We start from the raw sequence: 16,033 nt of genomic DNA on the forward strand, positions 1-16,033 counted from the left end.
CACAGTATTACTAGAAGATTTATGTCCGTCGGAAATGTTATCGCCATAGCAAAACCAATTAAATTAAAACACAAAACTCTGCCACAATTAGCATATTCGCCAGACTTTCCTCTATCAATTACCACCTTCGGTGACAGTTAAGATTGTTTCTAAATATTGAAATGTTTCGTTGGGATCAGGAAAGAATAAATTATTATGAAAATAGAGCGTATCGTGTTACACCTCGTTGGGAAAACCCGTCGATGCTAATGATCCATATTTTAATTAAACCTCATTACCACCCGATAGCAACGGTACACTGTTGCCAACAATTATAATCAGAGTTCGTTAAAATGGATCTGCAAATAAAGGTAATTAACGTAACAGAACGAAGGCACGAACGATACACATTAAAGCGCAGTTTCGTATGATAATATGCTGACAGCCAACTATAGTCATGCTGTCGACTATCAGGTCGTGGTGATCGGGATCAAGAGTTAAACAATTGCATAGATCTTGTTCTGATGTTGTCGAAGAACTTCTTTTTTATCGCATATGCGTTCGACATACTGCGCTTATCTATATAATCTAAACGATAAGATTCCGTGCGAACAATTTTACTTGTAACCTTGTATTAATAGCATGCAGCCCACGATATGCCAATAATGGTGACATTCGCTGCAATCAAAGTATATTAGTTACCAAATTATCTTGGCCTAGTAATTAGCTTTGTTACGGAGAAAATGTTAGCGTTCGAGCAAATAAATTTTCCACGTTACTTTCGTATCAACTGGTAGATGAAAGATTAGGTGAATTGGTGGGTATTCAAACACCATCGCGTGTTCATTTTACAAGCAAAAATAGCGAGCAATAAATCGAGACATATTAGTCAGTCAGTACATATTTATAGAAGCACAAGTATTTAAAGATTTTCGAAATTTAGATTTCGCAAAAAAAGAGTACATTAAGGGGAACGTTTCGTTTTATGTAATCGATTTATTTCTGCACGTGGATTCGCATCCTTTAGATTACGCCACGAACAACGTCGCACGTTGTATTGGTAATGCCCGTATAAGTGTTCGGCGTTTTATTTATTCTGATGACTAAACGTAAAGGTCATTCTAGGAATAATCGCTAGGTGCGATGATTGTAGGTCACCCTAATGTAAGAAATTGGGAGCACGATGCTGAAATCAATCGAGATCATTCGAAGGTTAATAGACTGCAAATGCATTTGCGAGAAAAATGAATGGCTCAAGAACAAAACAGTAAAATCATTTAAAGAAATTAAAAGCGCCGTTCTATTAATCTTAGCTTATCAAAATTATTAAGAAAAGAAAGAAACGTCTGCGTAGCTCCTGTACACATAATGCAATTTTTATTTAATTACGCATTAGCTCTTTAATTAAACTAAAACGACTGACGAGAGCGAGTTTTAACAATGCGCTTTTCACTTTCGCCGCAGCAATAATTCAATCGTGAATTATTTTAGCTAACCGAAACGATTGTCCATCACGTGGGAAAACGCTTATGTCGTCAGCGCTAAAGAGCACCACAGTCGTAGGATTAATATTCCACACAAACAACACGAACGCAAAATGGAAAACGAAATGTTTACGTCTAATACAACGAGAATGCGAAGGTACGACTAAAAGGAATGCGGGAGCTATGCAAAATTCAAAGAAACCGTATTTCAAACAGGAATTAATGTACTGCGGATTTTATGCATTCTTAATAACATTGGGTGGACGTAATTCAAATCAGACGGAAGATTAACATAATTTTAGAATATTAATTATTCCCATTTACATTATTAAAACGGGGAAAGAAAGGTCCTTCATGTTTCACTTCCGCCTCTCGCTATTGTCACAGACAATTTTGATTTTGCATACAGTAATTCAAGCATAATACGCCGCGGAATTCAGATAGAACGACACGGAAAAACCATGTGATGCGTTCAGCGACAACGGAAAAATATTCGCGGCTCGATAACGGAATGCTGTTGTTCGCGCATCGGAACGAGACTCGCATAAACGTTGGCTAAGCGGTGTGCACTGGCGACGACAAGTCGAGGAATAAACCTCGCGTTTTATGTCGCGAAACCGCGTCGCGAGCGCCAGAAAAGAAGAAAACTGAGCGGCGCGTAATTAATATTTACACACGTCGAGCATGCAGGCAGGTCGTGGAATCGATGCGCGCCGCTCGGGTCCGCAATTGCGCCGCGGATATCACGTGCAAACGGGCACGTTCGAATCCTGGCATCGTCGGCCATCGAACGGGAGCGTGAAACGCCACTTTTGGCAGGGAACAGACTCGATATATCCGGGCGAACGCGGCACGGATATCGTGTCCCGTCGAACGATCATTCAAGCCGGCTTGCACAATTGCTCGCGTGCACTTGCGTCGTTGCGGCCGATGCAACGCGAAGCGTCGCGACTCGTCGCGCCACGGCGCGATGCACTACGGTGCACGTGCTCCCGCTACACAGACGCTCGCAATCGAAATTCTACATAGTGCGTCGACGGATATTTCAGCTAAGTTTAGCAACAGGATTTTCACAAAATTTCTAATCCGTAAATATATTTGAAAAAATGAAGATGACCTTGGAACATTCGAAACTCTTTCATCCACAAAAAACTGTTATATTGTAGTCCTCTTTATGCTGGAAAGCTTTGGTTCATATAGTTTTTTTTTTTCATATTATCGGGAACAGAGGAGATAGTGATGCGCTAATATCTACTGGACCATATACAGGGTGTTTCGTAAATGGTGGGCAAAACTTTAAGAATAGATCCCTGCGCTTAGGGAAGACAAACAAGTGACATTAACATAGGTCCGGAAATGATTAGTTTCTCAGTTATTTTTTACTTTAAACGGGCCTTCGTGACGATATGACGAGAATCGTGGCACAAAAACTTTAATTACTCAGAAACTAATCTCTTCCGGGCCCGTGTTGATATAATTTTTTTTTCTTCTCTAAGCATTAGGAATCTATTCCTAAAGTTCTGCCCACCATTTACGAAACAGGGTATTATATTAACCCATTTGCATCATTAGCGTATATATACGCTTAATTTTCCTGGTCACTAACACCGGAGCGTATATACACGCTCAATTTACTTTTTCTTATAATGCTGAAATATGTGAAGTTCTTTTACTTCTAGTCATTTTTGTACTTAAATATAATTACAAAAAAGGCCTCCTTTTCATGTTTCCTTGTGATGCAAATGGGTTAAATACATTTCAAAGATAAAAAATATAAAAGTCACAAAGTGTCAGATCAATTGTTCAACGAACGGCAGAATAACATTGTCCTTCGAAAAGTTTGAAATCGACACGAGGAACGGATCTGGGTTAAATCTTTATTCTATTCGATCGATTTCTTCGTTTTCGAGGACGGCGGAACAAATTGGCTGGACAGCGATTCGGAGAAGGTGACTTTATGACGGAACGTCACCAGCTTCCTCGAACCGGGCCACTATGAGCGGATGATCGCAGAGACGCGCCAGTTTGCGCGTCACGTTCGTAACGATTCGAACGATTTGCAAGCGACTTTAACAGGTGCGTTCCTGAAAGCGGATGCATCTCTGCGAGGAGGCGATGCCGAGATGAGACGAGACGAGGCCAGCGCAACGTCCCATAAATACGCCGGGCGTAACACGAGCCGCTTGAATGAAATGTCAAGAGACATCGTGAGATCAGCTTTTGGCGAACGGTTGGCCAAAAACCGGCCCCTCCCAAATAGATCCGAATTAATAAATGATCCGTGCGACGAGCGTGGATCCGATTTCGCCCGGACGCGCGCGCGTTTGTCGCAATCCTCGATTTCGAGAAACGTGACCGTCATCGTTCGCGGGCATCGATTGCGACACGAGCTGATACGAACGACAACACGGAAAACCTTTCTCTCGGCCTCTCTCTGTGTCATGTCGGCCTAAATCGCCGATCGGCTCTGCACGCGTGTCCCTCGTGTACGCACCGTTGTTTGGCGCGCCGATCTTCCTTCCGGTCCCCCCCCCCCCTCGAGATCTCTTACCGAGAAACTCGATATACAGTGAGTCACATTCATGTTTCAACACCGTTCGAAGAGGAAACATTCTTTTTCACGATGGAATTACCGAACATTAACACGCAGGTCTTGCCTATTTCGTTCGCGTTAATGATCAGAGTAATTAATCGTTATTATCAGTAGGCCGCGGATTGTAGAAAATAAAAATGGTCCGCGTCAGTTGTAAGAGCAAAATAAAATTGTCGTTCTTCGATTATTTTCGACAAAATGGAAATAATGATGAGGTGAGATATAATGGCCTAATTAGTAGATGACTCACCCTAGAAACCTTCTTCTTGGTGTAAACCTCGTCATCCTCCGAGGCTGTAGCGAAATTCAGGTTTCCTTCGCAGTATCCGGCGCCTATTCCCATCCTGCATATCTCGTCTTTGCACGATCTACTGTCCAAGCTGTAAACAAACGAAATGTGCACTTAGACCAACTTCCGTTAAACCTTGATACGTTTTCTCAAGTTAATTATTAGACTGTGGATCTTTATGCAAAATAGCATAGATTGCAAGGACCAGGAGTGAAGTAGAAATTTACTATTTCCCTTAACAATTGTAATAGGTTGACTTTAAGGGAACAGTATCCTCAGATGCTTCGTTATTTTCTATTTCGTTCACTTATTATTCTAATAAATGTATAAAATCTTCACTTGTAAATATAAAAGATAATCACTCTCAATTCCGGCTGAAATGTCATTCGTAAATAGGGAAGTACATTTGACCATTGAAATATTTTTATTTCAATGTCTGAAATTTAATATCTCGAGAATGTGCTTAAAATATATGTTGGCAGTGAAAGTGAATTCGAAAAAGAAATGGTACTATAACGCAAGAAACCATAATGTTTGGCAGAGTAGATTTATGCTCGGGCACTGCTCGAAAATATTCGAAAATAAATCCATGCTATCTTTGGTATCCTCAAAATAAAATATTATTTTCTGGATACTATTTCTGGAACTTACTGCAGCGGTTAAGCTATTTTATGTCGAAAGCAGTGAACGCGATGAATTAATTATTCTAGTAATTGTTCATCAATATTCGCACGGCTATAACAAAAAGAAATGTAAATATCGTGTATTGCAAGCTATCTACAAGTGTCGGATCATAAAGTATAAAATAACCGGTCACGTTTCTTGATAACAAAGATAGAGGCAGTGTGAACTTTTGAAAAATTACAACAGCTAATTTTATCGATGAAACAACTGAACGACAATATCGGAATAGAACGGAAATGTTGAAACTTAGACTTTCTTATTTCTTTTTATATCTGCACAAGTCTTTGAAATTTAACATACCATACTAATGAACTTCGTTAAACTCGTGGTTCAATTTAACAAGAGTCAAATTTTATTTGGTAAAAGTGAAACTATTTGTAAATATTATCGTAGACAACGAGCACTAAACATGACTGATGTTTATTCTATTACAATAACACTAGCTTTGAATTTGTTCGTATTCCAAATTTTTCAAGAACAATTTGATGGGGTCGCGATAGTTCCCGTGTTAAAGAAACGATAATTTTGTTTATTTCTTTTTCGCAAGCCACAAAACTGAAGTACTTTGTTGAAACACGTGAGAATGTGAAAGCGACGAAAGTGACTTGAACGCGACATCCTTTATGCCGTTGCTGCCATTGTTCACAGAACTGTCGCGAGAAATTTCTTTTCGTCGGAACAGTGTGCGTCACGGTACAATCGCGGCAAGAATTCACGATCCTTACGTGACTGACGCCATCAAATTCTCAGGATTATTTTGAAACCTTACGGTGTCGTTTAACTCGAGATTCTACCCGCCAACAATAATTACAAACCGTGTGGAAATGTTCGTCGAGGAACGTTGCGCAACCGCGTCGCTTCGGAAAACATTTTCGTTTCCCTTTATTATCAGGGAAATTGTCTTGGAACATTGTTCGCATTAACCGATTTCTGCGAGCAAATGAAATCTCGGACAATTGGACACTTTAGCTGTTTTATCTAGTTTAATATAAAATTAATAAAATTTGTATCGAATGAAACCCCACAGAAACCTGGTACCTGAAGTTCTGCAGAAATGGCCATTGGGAAAATGGCCGCCGCGTTCTTGTACTTGAAGATTTTCAACTGAATTTTTCAGCAAATATTCCTTGAAAACCACATAATCAGACGAGCATACCGATTTCCCAATGGAACGTAATTTTGTGTATAAAAAAAATGGTCGAATTCCTGTTATTTTTCATGTCCTAACACTAAACCTACCGACAGTTCTTGTATACCTGTCCTTAAAAAAAGTGATTGTTAATACATTAAACGTAGACAATAGTCAATTTGTTGCTGAATGAATTAGTAGTTGAACAACCTCCATAAGATGACGATACAAATTTCTTTTCGTACAATTTCAATTATACAAAAAATACTGCGATGCTCTCCCCTCGATTTACAAAATTGTACTGTGTCGTCCACCTTTCCGGTTTGGGTGCATTTGCCATGAAACAGTAACTTGATAGCGTCTCATTCAATAAAGCGGTTCATTTATTTTGAGTGGGCCATGCCACATTGAGAATAGCCTTTCTTTTCTACCGATGGTTTAGGTTTAGAAGAGTAAATGCCATATTATCTCGTATCAGGACAAGATACATATATTTCTTGGGGGAAAAAGAAATAAAACGAGAAATAAAGACTGAAAAATACATTGTATACATACTTTAAGAAAAGTCGTAATAACGATGTGACAATGTATGTACGAAATTGTACGCACAAGTTTGAAAAGGTCAATTTGACCGGCCTTAGTGTTAAATGTATAATTTCCGGGCCAGGCGAATGGCAAATCCCTGTCGAGTCGCGCGAGGGGTTACCAATGACGACCACGTGTCGATCGATTAGCGATTGACTCGTGGAATATCTCGAGGCGGAAACATCTAGCTCTCGCCCACGGTCGTCTTCTCCGACTTTACGTAACGAATCGCCTGCGAGCGTTTCAGTCAATAACCCGGCGGAGCACACCGCGTCCACTTCTGCCCCGTTATAGATTTTACTCCGTAAATAGAGTCGACGGAAAAAGGCACGAGCCATCGCGCATTATTGATAAACCTCCGGCAATGTCGTTCCTCATAAAAATTGCAGCCGGTAACGCGGGCATCTCTCCGTCCGCCCGCACGCTATGTCGGCGGTAACGAGCCACACTTAGGTGGCCATCTCGAGGAACGGTTTAAATATTGAGCGGGCAGCTTAGCGTCGCGATCTTAGAGCGTCGACAAAAATCCTGAAGCTGGTGAATCAAACGAATTCTACCGCCAATACGTAGCTCGTCACGAACGTCACGTGTTTCGTTATACCGATTCCCAGACGCGGACAAGCGAGATCAATTGTACGACACGTGCTTTTCCGACTTCCAACCGGAGATCGGAATTAACGGTTATTTGTTTGTTTCCAGAACGTGTTAGCCATTTGCGACATGACTGTTCTCTCCGCGGCAACGCTGAAAATTGTCTCAGTAGAATTCCAAACAATTCCTACATTACTGTTTTCATATTTTTAGAAGCGTGGTTCAGGGGAATACACTCGATCCCATATGGGCAAAATGAAAAAGGTTTAAAAAGTTATTATTAACCCTTTGCACTCGAAGTTTCAGAGCTAGAATATTTCCCTTCTATATACATTTTTCATGTTATACATACGAAAATGGTGCCATTTACTCGTACAAGATTGAAATGTTTAGTAATTTAGTAAATGCAAACGAATTTAATAATGTAACAAATATTTTGAATAATGATACAGCAATTTTTAGTGGTGCCTCACAGTCGCCATTCGAGTGCCAAGGGTTAATATTATTCGCGTTTTCGCTACAGTGAATTCTCGATGTATGTCAACAACACGGGTCTTGCAAGCGTCGTGTATCGTCCAGGAGACATACTCGAGACGCGTTATGTTTACACTCCTCGGCTTCGTGACCCCTCATAGTATTGGAGACATTCTGCCGCTTACTTTACGAATTGTTGTCGCGCAGCGTAAGCAAAGTACAAGTGAACTGAATTCGCTCGTTACAATGTAGACACGACGGACTATTTTAAGATGCAGAATGCGAATTGCATGCGTAGCTTTGGCAATCACTTGCTCGCCTATACGTATTCTCATTAATGCTTTCGGTGACTGTCTGCCACGCTTCAGAGTCGTGAACGAAACAGAGTTCGATTACCGGAGGCTTAATCGTTCAGGTGAATTGTGATAGCAACGACGAAACCATCGTCAAACATTTCAGCTTGACGAGTGAAAAGATGAAATAATTCCACGAACGCGTCGTTAAAAACTTATGGTGACAATAGATGGTTCGATGGATAGCGATTCGATTAACGTGAAGGAATCTACGTGCGCGCCGGAATGACATAATTCATTATTCGAAACGCCGGAGCACGAGTGTGCGAAAAATTTCCCCGTCGCGACACGTGCCGGGTACTTCTCCGGCAAATTAAACATTGCATTGATCACGTAACACGTGCGACGATCTAGGAACGTGGAATCCTAACGATCCAACGATGTCTCAGACTTGCATTTCTCGCTAACGGCTCGCACGATAAATATAGTTCGTTAGTGACGGGGATTTGAATGTTACTTTATGCTTTATTTCATAGCATTCCGGCGGGAAGCATCCAATCAAGGATTTAACGACAACAACTAATCAAGCGAGATGATAAACAATCGACAATGTTTACTAATTCCGTGCGGTCTGTGACCGAAACCGATAGTAAATGTTTGTGTCAAGTTTTTGCGAACGAAAGTGTCGGAGAGGAACGAAGAGGACGCTCCGGGACGATCCGCGGAAACGGCGATCGAGATCGATCAGCATCGGGAGAACATTCCACCGCGATGCTCGAACATTGTGACGCGAAGGTTCTATTTATACGTTATCGTTCCCGCTCCGTGACATAATTACATTTTACGTTATATAATTGCACGCCGAGATGTTACACAATTCGTCCGCGCTGCGACAACCAATCGCGGCAGTGTTGTTTCTCCGGCGGCTTACCGGAATTGCAATAGCGGTGCAACCAACGCAGATACCAGAGCTATCGCGCGCGCAATTACCAGCGATTGTATAATAACCGGCCAATAATAAATTGCTACTCCCCCGTAGGATCCAGCGATCGAATCCGACTCTGTATTTTTGCTTGCTTCTCGACGTTAACGAGCTTACTGTCCATACAGCGATAAACAAAAGAAAATTTAACGCTGAACCTACCCGTAGGCGAGTGACCGACTTTTTATTTTGCAATTATTGAAGCTGCGAATACCAAATGATTGAACGAATATCGTTATTCAAGTATACAGGCTGTTCCAAATATGTTGCACTTGAAAGGGCTGATTACTGAGGTGATTTCAAGTAACTTTTTCCTTTGCGAAAATGTTCTCCGTGGCTTCGTTCAGGAGTTATTAATGAAATACGCTGACCAATCAGAGCGCGGATACAGCGGACGTGGCGTTGGCATTGGCCGAGCCGGAATGGCTCCACTCTTGCCGCGCTCCGATTGGTCCGCGTTTTTCGTTAATAACTGCTTAACGAAGCCGCGGAGAACATTTTCGCAAAGGAAAAAGTTACTTAAAATTATCTCAGGAATCACCCCTTATAAGGAAATACAACATTTTCGGGTCACCCTGTATAATTACACAGCTATGTATCTATGATAAAAATGCGTAGCTGTAATTTAAAACAGCAAAAACATTAGAAGAATTTAAAATACTAGGAATAGAAATTTAAAGAATTAATAAATTATTTCAGAAATGAATAAATTTCTATTTCACTCCAGTTTATTGCAATTATGAAATTTTTATTTTGCATAAAGATCTAATTATAATAGAAATTGTATAAACAGGGGATACAAAAAAGCACTTAAATTTCCCATTTTCGAGAAATTATCGATATTTGAACTGTGCTAATTTCGTTAAAAAGAAAGTAGTACAACAATATAATTAGACTGATTTTGAAACCTCTACTTTCGTTATCGAATGTGCAATCGCGAAAGCGTTAAGTACGAATGAAAGTAGTTTAAAAATTGTCACTTCCGTGACACATCGTAATGTGTAAAAACGCGTTGATTCCATTAACAATCTTCTGTCTGGAAATATTCCGATTTGCTTTCCATGATACCGAGAGAAAATTCAAACACGTTTCCTTTGCATTAGTTATTACTGGGAATAGCCTTTGCTGCTTCCAGTGTGTCAATGACTTTCAGCGTAATGGGTTGACACAGTATTTATACTTTAATGCAATTCCAACGTTAACGACGGTGTACTGCTATGATTCGACGTTTAGTGTCGGCCTATTAACGCAATGAAAGCAAATTCGGTGAAACAAACACGTGGCATTGCAATGAAGTTTTTCGAATTCTGTGGTCGCGACAATTATCCGTGTGCATAAAATGTCCCGAGAACTCTTTATGCTTACGAAATTACCCTGCAAATAGGCAGCTATAGTACAATATATTAAAATTTATTCTCTAGACAGAGCTGAATGAGTCGAATTATACCGTTCTTATACTGTGCGATTTTCAATGCGAAATTGATCCTCTTTACATTATAATTTCAATTAGTTTTTTTTTAATAAAGCATAAATGAAGGTGTCTGACTATTATACATATAATCAAGGATAATTTAAAAAATCTTTAAAATATTTTTGTACTGTACATAGAAATCATTGTTTAATTACACTTCCCAGTGGTCCTATAAGAATAATTTGTTATCTTGTGTTCACACAATAAAAAGTATACATTAAGTAGAATTTGGTAGTTCATTGTTGCTTAAAGTTCAAAGTAAGAAAATTTCTTTTTTTAATCATTGACGAAAATAAAAGCAAATTGGGGAAATGGTGTCCTCGGTATCGCCCATGAGCAAGCGGTTCTTTAAACGATATTTTTCTTCCCGCGGCACACGGTAAATTATATAACGCAGCCAAGTGAATTATCTGCAACAATTTTCTGCATCGTTACTTGCAGTAGCGTAATCACGTTGAACAGGTTATAGGCGAGAACCTCGTGTACCTGCACGTGGTTGACATTTGCCGGCATGTGACTCGCGAGCATTCTCTCCTTCTTCATTGTTTAACGCACCGCTTGCACGATCTCGCCGCCGCGCCGCGCCGCGCCGATCTGCACTCGACGATGCACACCTGTGCAATTGTGCATCCCTAGCTGAACTCACGCATCCTCGTAACCTGATCGCTCGTAAATAAACGCGCGATACGAAAGTATCTCTGTAAGGAAGCGTTACATAAAGACAAACATTCTTCGATCCATTTGAATATAAATGTTTATAATATCGGGATCCGTTAGCGCAGACACATATCGAAAGCTGAACCAAAAAGGTATTATCATGCTGAATACCGTTCCGTATCTGTGCGTACAGTATAAATCGACCTTTAATCGAACAGAATGCAAGGTAATTTAGATATCGGAGTAATTGATGTGTCCCGGAAGTATACAATGAACTTGGTCCGGTCGATATCGGAAACGCCGCGTCTTTTGCGTGAACGCCGGTTACGTCATAATCACGGTCCGCTCTGAGCAGAGTTCGCAGATATTCTTGCGCCGATGGGTGGATCCGTGTAATTGCAGATGCTATTAATGGAGTAACTCGGTGGAGTCTTGTTACGAAATCATGGGTCGATCGCAGCACGTTCGCCCATTCTGCTTGTCCGCGAGCAACAGAAGCGCCGTTTGCGATCGTAAGTCGACGCAAAAGACGTGTGTACAGTGTCGTCAGATAGGGGAAATTCAGGGGAATACAGTTACCCTCTCTCTCTGCCATTACCGACGCAGGCGCAGACGCAATGCCAATTAGATGCGCGCATCACGTCACGTGACCGGTCCGTGGCGGAAGCGTGGGGATGCTCACCGCCGGGGAGTAGGGGAAGGGCGTCGTAGAAGGGGTAAGGTAGAGTGGGAGAAAAGTCTTGTTCTGGCGACACTGTGTGTATACGGTTCTCGTGTCTTGGAGACGATCGAAACATTTCCTGAACTAACAAAGTTGTCAAAAATATAAAAGCAGATACAGTTAGCAATGTCCACCATATCTGATAACTAGATTACGGATCTTTATGCCAAATAAAATTTTCATGCATCCATTGCAATCTACAGGAGCCAGGTAAAAATTCATTTTGCTCATTGATCACTTTTATATGTTCCAAATTCTAATCTTTTTACTGTTTCGAATTATACCGACTTATTTTTGTCATAAATGCATAAAATTCGCAGTCTACCGATAACATATAAGTTAAGATAATTTACATACAGATCTTGAGACTCTTTAAAAATACCTGCCCGTCTAGAAGGTGCTTCCTCTAAAAGTTTTTTTAGGTTCATAAGTGCATACACTTTATTAGTGTGATTCTCTATTTTTGTAATTCATGATCAGACACGATAATTCGAATTACTGCTATTATTTATTTCATCTAGAAGCTGCGCGACTGTCTACAAGGAAGCAGAACATTCCTAAGAATGACGTCAAAGTAGTTTGCTCGTGTGACCTCAAAAATTTGAGAAAAACACGCAATTAACATTCGAAACAGGTTTGGCAGTTTTCCGCAATCACAGAGCTGTACGAACATCTGGATGAGTAAGAGAATACCAGGAAGATGACGTTATGAATCACCATCGACGTCATCGTCCGTACATTTCCAACGCCGGTACTTTCAATATCACCAAGGCTTTTACAACTATAAGGAACTCCTTAACACTGAGTAGTGTCAAGATTGTTACGCTTCTTAACACTAATCATCTTCCAATTGAGTCACTTTTGATGAAGTGTTACGAAGACCGAATGAAAGACAAGTAAAATGGAGATGGCAAAAATTGTACTTTTAGAAATTATGTTTTCACGTAGATCACACAACCCCTGTTCGGTTGCACTACCGGTTACCGATCACGGTATAGTAACCCTGTATAGTTACAAGAATTCCGAGGGCTAATAATAATCTGACCGTAGCGATATCCTGCGCGATTAGCACGGTCCGCGATGAACGCTCAAAAATTCCAACCGGCCTTAATTCGAATTCGGATTTTAATTGGCACGGAATCAGGGTACGACAGATCGCCAGCAGCGCTTATGTGATCCGCAACGTCCTTCGTCGACCTTACTGCCCACCACCTTGCTCGGTTGTCCATGCCGTGGCTGTCACTTTCACATATGGTTGCACCTACCAGTGGTTCGCCTCGTGCACGTGCCTCGGTTAACCAGTTGGAAGACGACCTGCTTACTGACTTGGCTCGCTGGGATCATTCTTTGGCCGCCTTGGGCCACCGAACACATTCCATTTGTTCAAAAGAATGATTTCGACACTTTGCTAACGGGGGCTTTAAAATGTAGCCCTTAACTGGTACTCCAATGACCCGAACAAAATTTCTGTACACTAACTTTCGCTACTGTATCGTACACTGAGTTGTAGAAAGGTTAAGGGTTCAAACTATTTGGCAGAAATCTCATGGAGCCTCCAAATATTATGGTACGTGCTGCGACTTGAAGTAGCAAAGCATATGAAATCAATTTGACTATCTATAAGTAACCTGCGAGGTCGCAGACGTCACATATCTCTGTGACGGCAATAGCCAGCGTGTTGAATACAATTACAGATCCGCGGACAAAGAAAATCGTTCACGTAATAAAAACAAGCTATGGCGTCTCGACGGAGACGTATCGTTGACCAAACGGCTGAAAGATTAATAACCCAGGGCTTATCTGTACCTGACATGTCTTCTCACATGTTCCTGATAAGACGCGATTCGCCTCGGATACGAAATCGCTACCCACCTTTATCAGAGATCCATCGATTTCTGTAAACCTGACCGCACTCTAAAGAGAGAGAAAGAGAGGGAAAGAGAGAGAGAGAGAGAGAGAGGAGTCGGCGACCGAGGAAACAAGTGCTTCTATAGATTAAGTATCGCGCAGGATGATCATGCGATCACAAGGAGAGGCCAGAAGTTTGTAGGATCACTTCTCCGCGTTATATAACCCTGGCTAATTTAAATTCGGATTTGAGTCAACGTCAGAAAGTTAGTCAATGCCGCGAACGTCCTTCCCAGAAGTTTCTGGCCGACCTGCACACGCGTACACGTCCGCTGCTACCGTTCACCTTCTCGTTAATACTACACGCGGCACGCACAAGTTCACGCACGTGCGTAGACTCGGCCGGCCACGCAATTCCTACGCGCAAATAACAAATAAATCTGCGATGTCGAACAGACCAACCGATCACCGCCACAATAAGAATTTCCCAAGATAATTTATCGCTTCCACCGGCTGTGCTCCCGTGAAAGGATCGCGCGACGATTGAGAAACGCCTTAACAACTGACCGCGATGCCACACATTCTTATTTCCCATGGGAACCGATTTTAAACATCCCACAAACACAATTATTCCGTATCGTTCGACGAAGCCTTTCGATTAACCCATTGCCCTTATCATTGTTTCCACAGCTGCAGTGATTGGAGCTATTTCATTCTTGATAATTTCTTGATAATTTTCCTTCAAGCACGTTGTTTTCGACAATCCTTCAATTGAATACACAGTTCTTTAATTTCAAAATCGTATTCTTCAAAGACCGAGGACAATGGAGAAAAATAAAATGGGATTTCAAAGATTCGTCTGAAAATCTACAGGAACCGTTCATTGGTTTTCGAAATGCAAAACAAGTGGCGGACTCTGGAAATCGATGGAGCCGCAGATACCATTATTACAAGGTACAAATATCATACTTCTCAACAGGCTGCGAATCATCGTCGGAGTTTATCTTACCTGGAATTTTCACAATACCGATTATACTAGATGTCCGAAAAACATTGGTTCGTTGCACGCGAGACTTCGTCGAACGAAGGGCCGAAGAATATCGTAACTGGAAAGAAACCCGAACTGAGGCATCATTGTCTGGTGCAGAAGACAGAAGCGTCCGTGTGCCGACGATCAGCAGGAATTGCTGATAGTGTGAACGCGGAGACACGTGAATACCAGCGAGGGTTTCGTGCACGCACGCACGCACACGCTCCGTGACAATATGCGGCCGTGACACTGTTCAACAAACAGTCGGCCAACGAAGCCTCGAGGCTTCCAAGAATTTCGAGCACGGATCCGTCGGACGGCTGATCGTGCAACGATCATTTTTTGCCCGTGCACTTTCTTATCGGCCACGTGTGGACCATATAATCCGATCGATCGCGTGTTACGTGGCCGGTACTTGGACGCGCTTAGACGTAAGTAGAAAGTCACGATGTATAAATATGCACGGCGTCGCATGCTCGCGCACGTGTACGTAACGGGTGGGTCGAAAAACTGAAGAAAAATCCGACGTGACACAACCGCTCCTGTCGCCCCTACGTGGATTTCTGAACGGACCTAAGTCGAGTTAAACAGCCATAATTTACGAATATTCGAACAATTTGAAACAACATTCTGGAAGCTGCTGTCATTTCCGAACGTTAGCGTAAGTAGATTTAGTCAGCGTGCAACAGACACACGCGTTGAGTAGTAAGTGAAACGAACGCGAACTCGCACGTTCCTTCGCACGTTTTTCGTTCAATTTTTTTCATAGAATTATAATTTTTCCAGACGTACCGTGAACGGTTAAAAACACGAGATCGCTTGCCAATTATCATTCTAATTTGGAAGTTAAACACCTTTGAAGTACGTCTTGAAGCACGTGTATGTATATCGGAACGTAGCGTCAGTAGATTTAACCAGCAATGAACAGACACCTGCATATTGAGTAACACTTCGAACGAACGTGAGCTCCCACGTTTCTTGGCACGTTTTCCAATCAATTTCGTGCGTAGACTCGCACTTCTTAGAACCGTACCGTTCAATTATTCGAAACCTACGATAATTTGCGAACGATCATTCTGATTTTAAATTTGAACAACTTCAGACGTTTTTAAGGTTGCCTCGGGGAGACAAACGTACGTTGGTTTCACAATCGAAGATTATCGTCCTACAGGAATGAGTTGTAGTTTCCCAACGATGAATCATCTCTGTAGAACTCACTAATC

At 41.6% G+C, this 16,033-nt stretch overlaps 1 protein-coding gene across 1 annotated transcript in view; it reads right to left on the reverse strand.

The window, feature by feature from the left end:
• The window catches only part of Cwo (transcription factor cwo), a 44,436-nt gene that overhangs the window by 13,778 nt on the left and 14,625 nt on the right, over positions 1-16,033 (reverse strand). The window contains exon 3 of the mRNA XM_076789925.1: positions 4,307-4,436. Within this exon, the coding sequence (XP_076646040.1) occupies positions 4,307-4,436 (130 nt within the window). The remainder of the gene's footprint in view (positions 1-4,306; positions 4,437-16,033) is intronic.

The sequence above is a fragment of the Halictus rubicundus genome, chromosome 6 (genome assembly GCF_050948215.1).
Source record: "Halictus rubicundus isolate RS-2024b chromosome 6, iyHalRubi1_principal, whole genome shotgun sequence".
In the NCBI taxonomy this organism is placed as follows: Eukaryota; Metazoa; Arthropoda; class Insecta; order Hymenoptera; family Halictidae; genus Halictus; species Halictus rubicundus.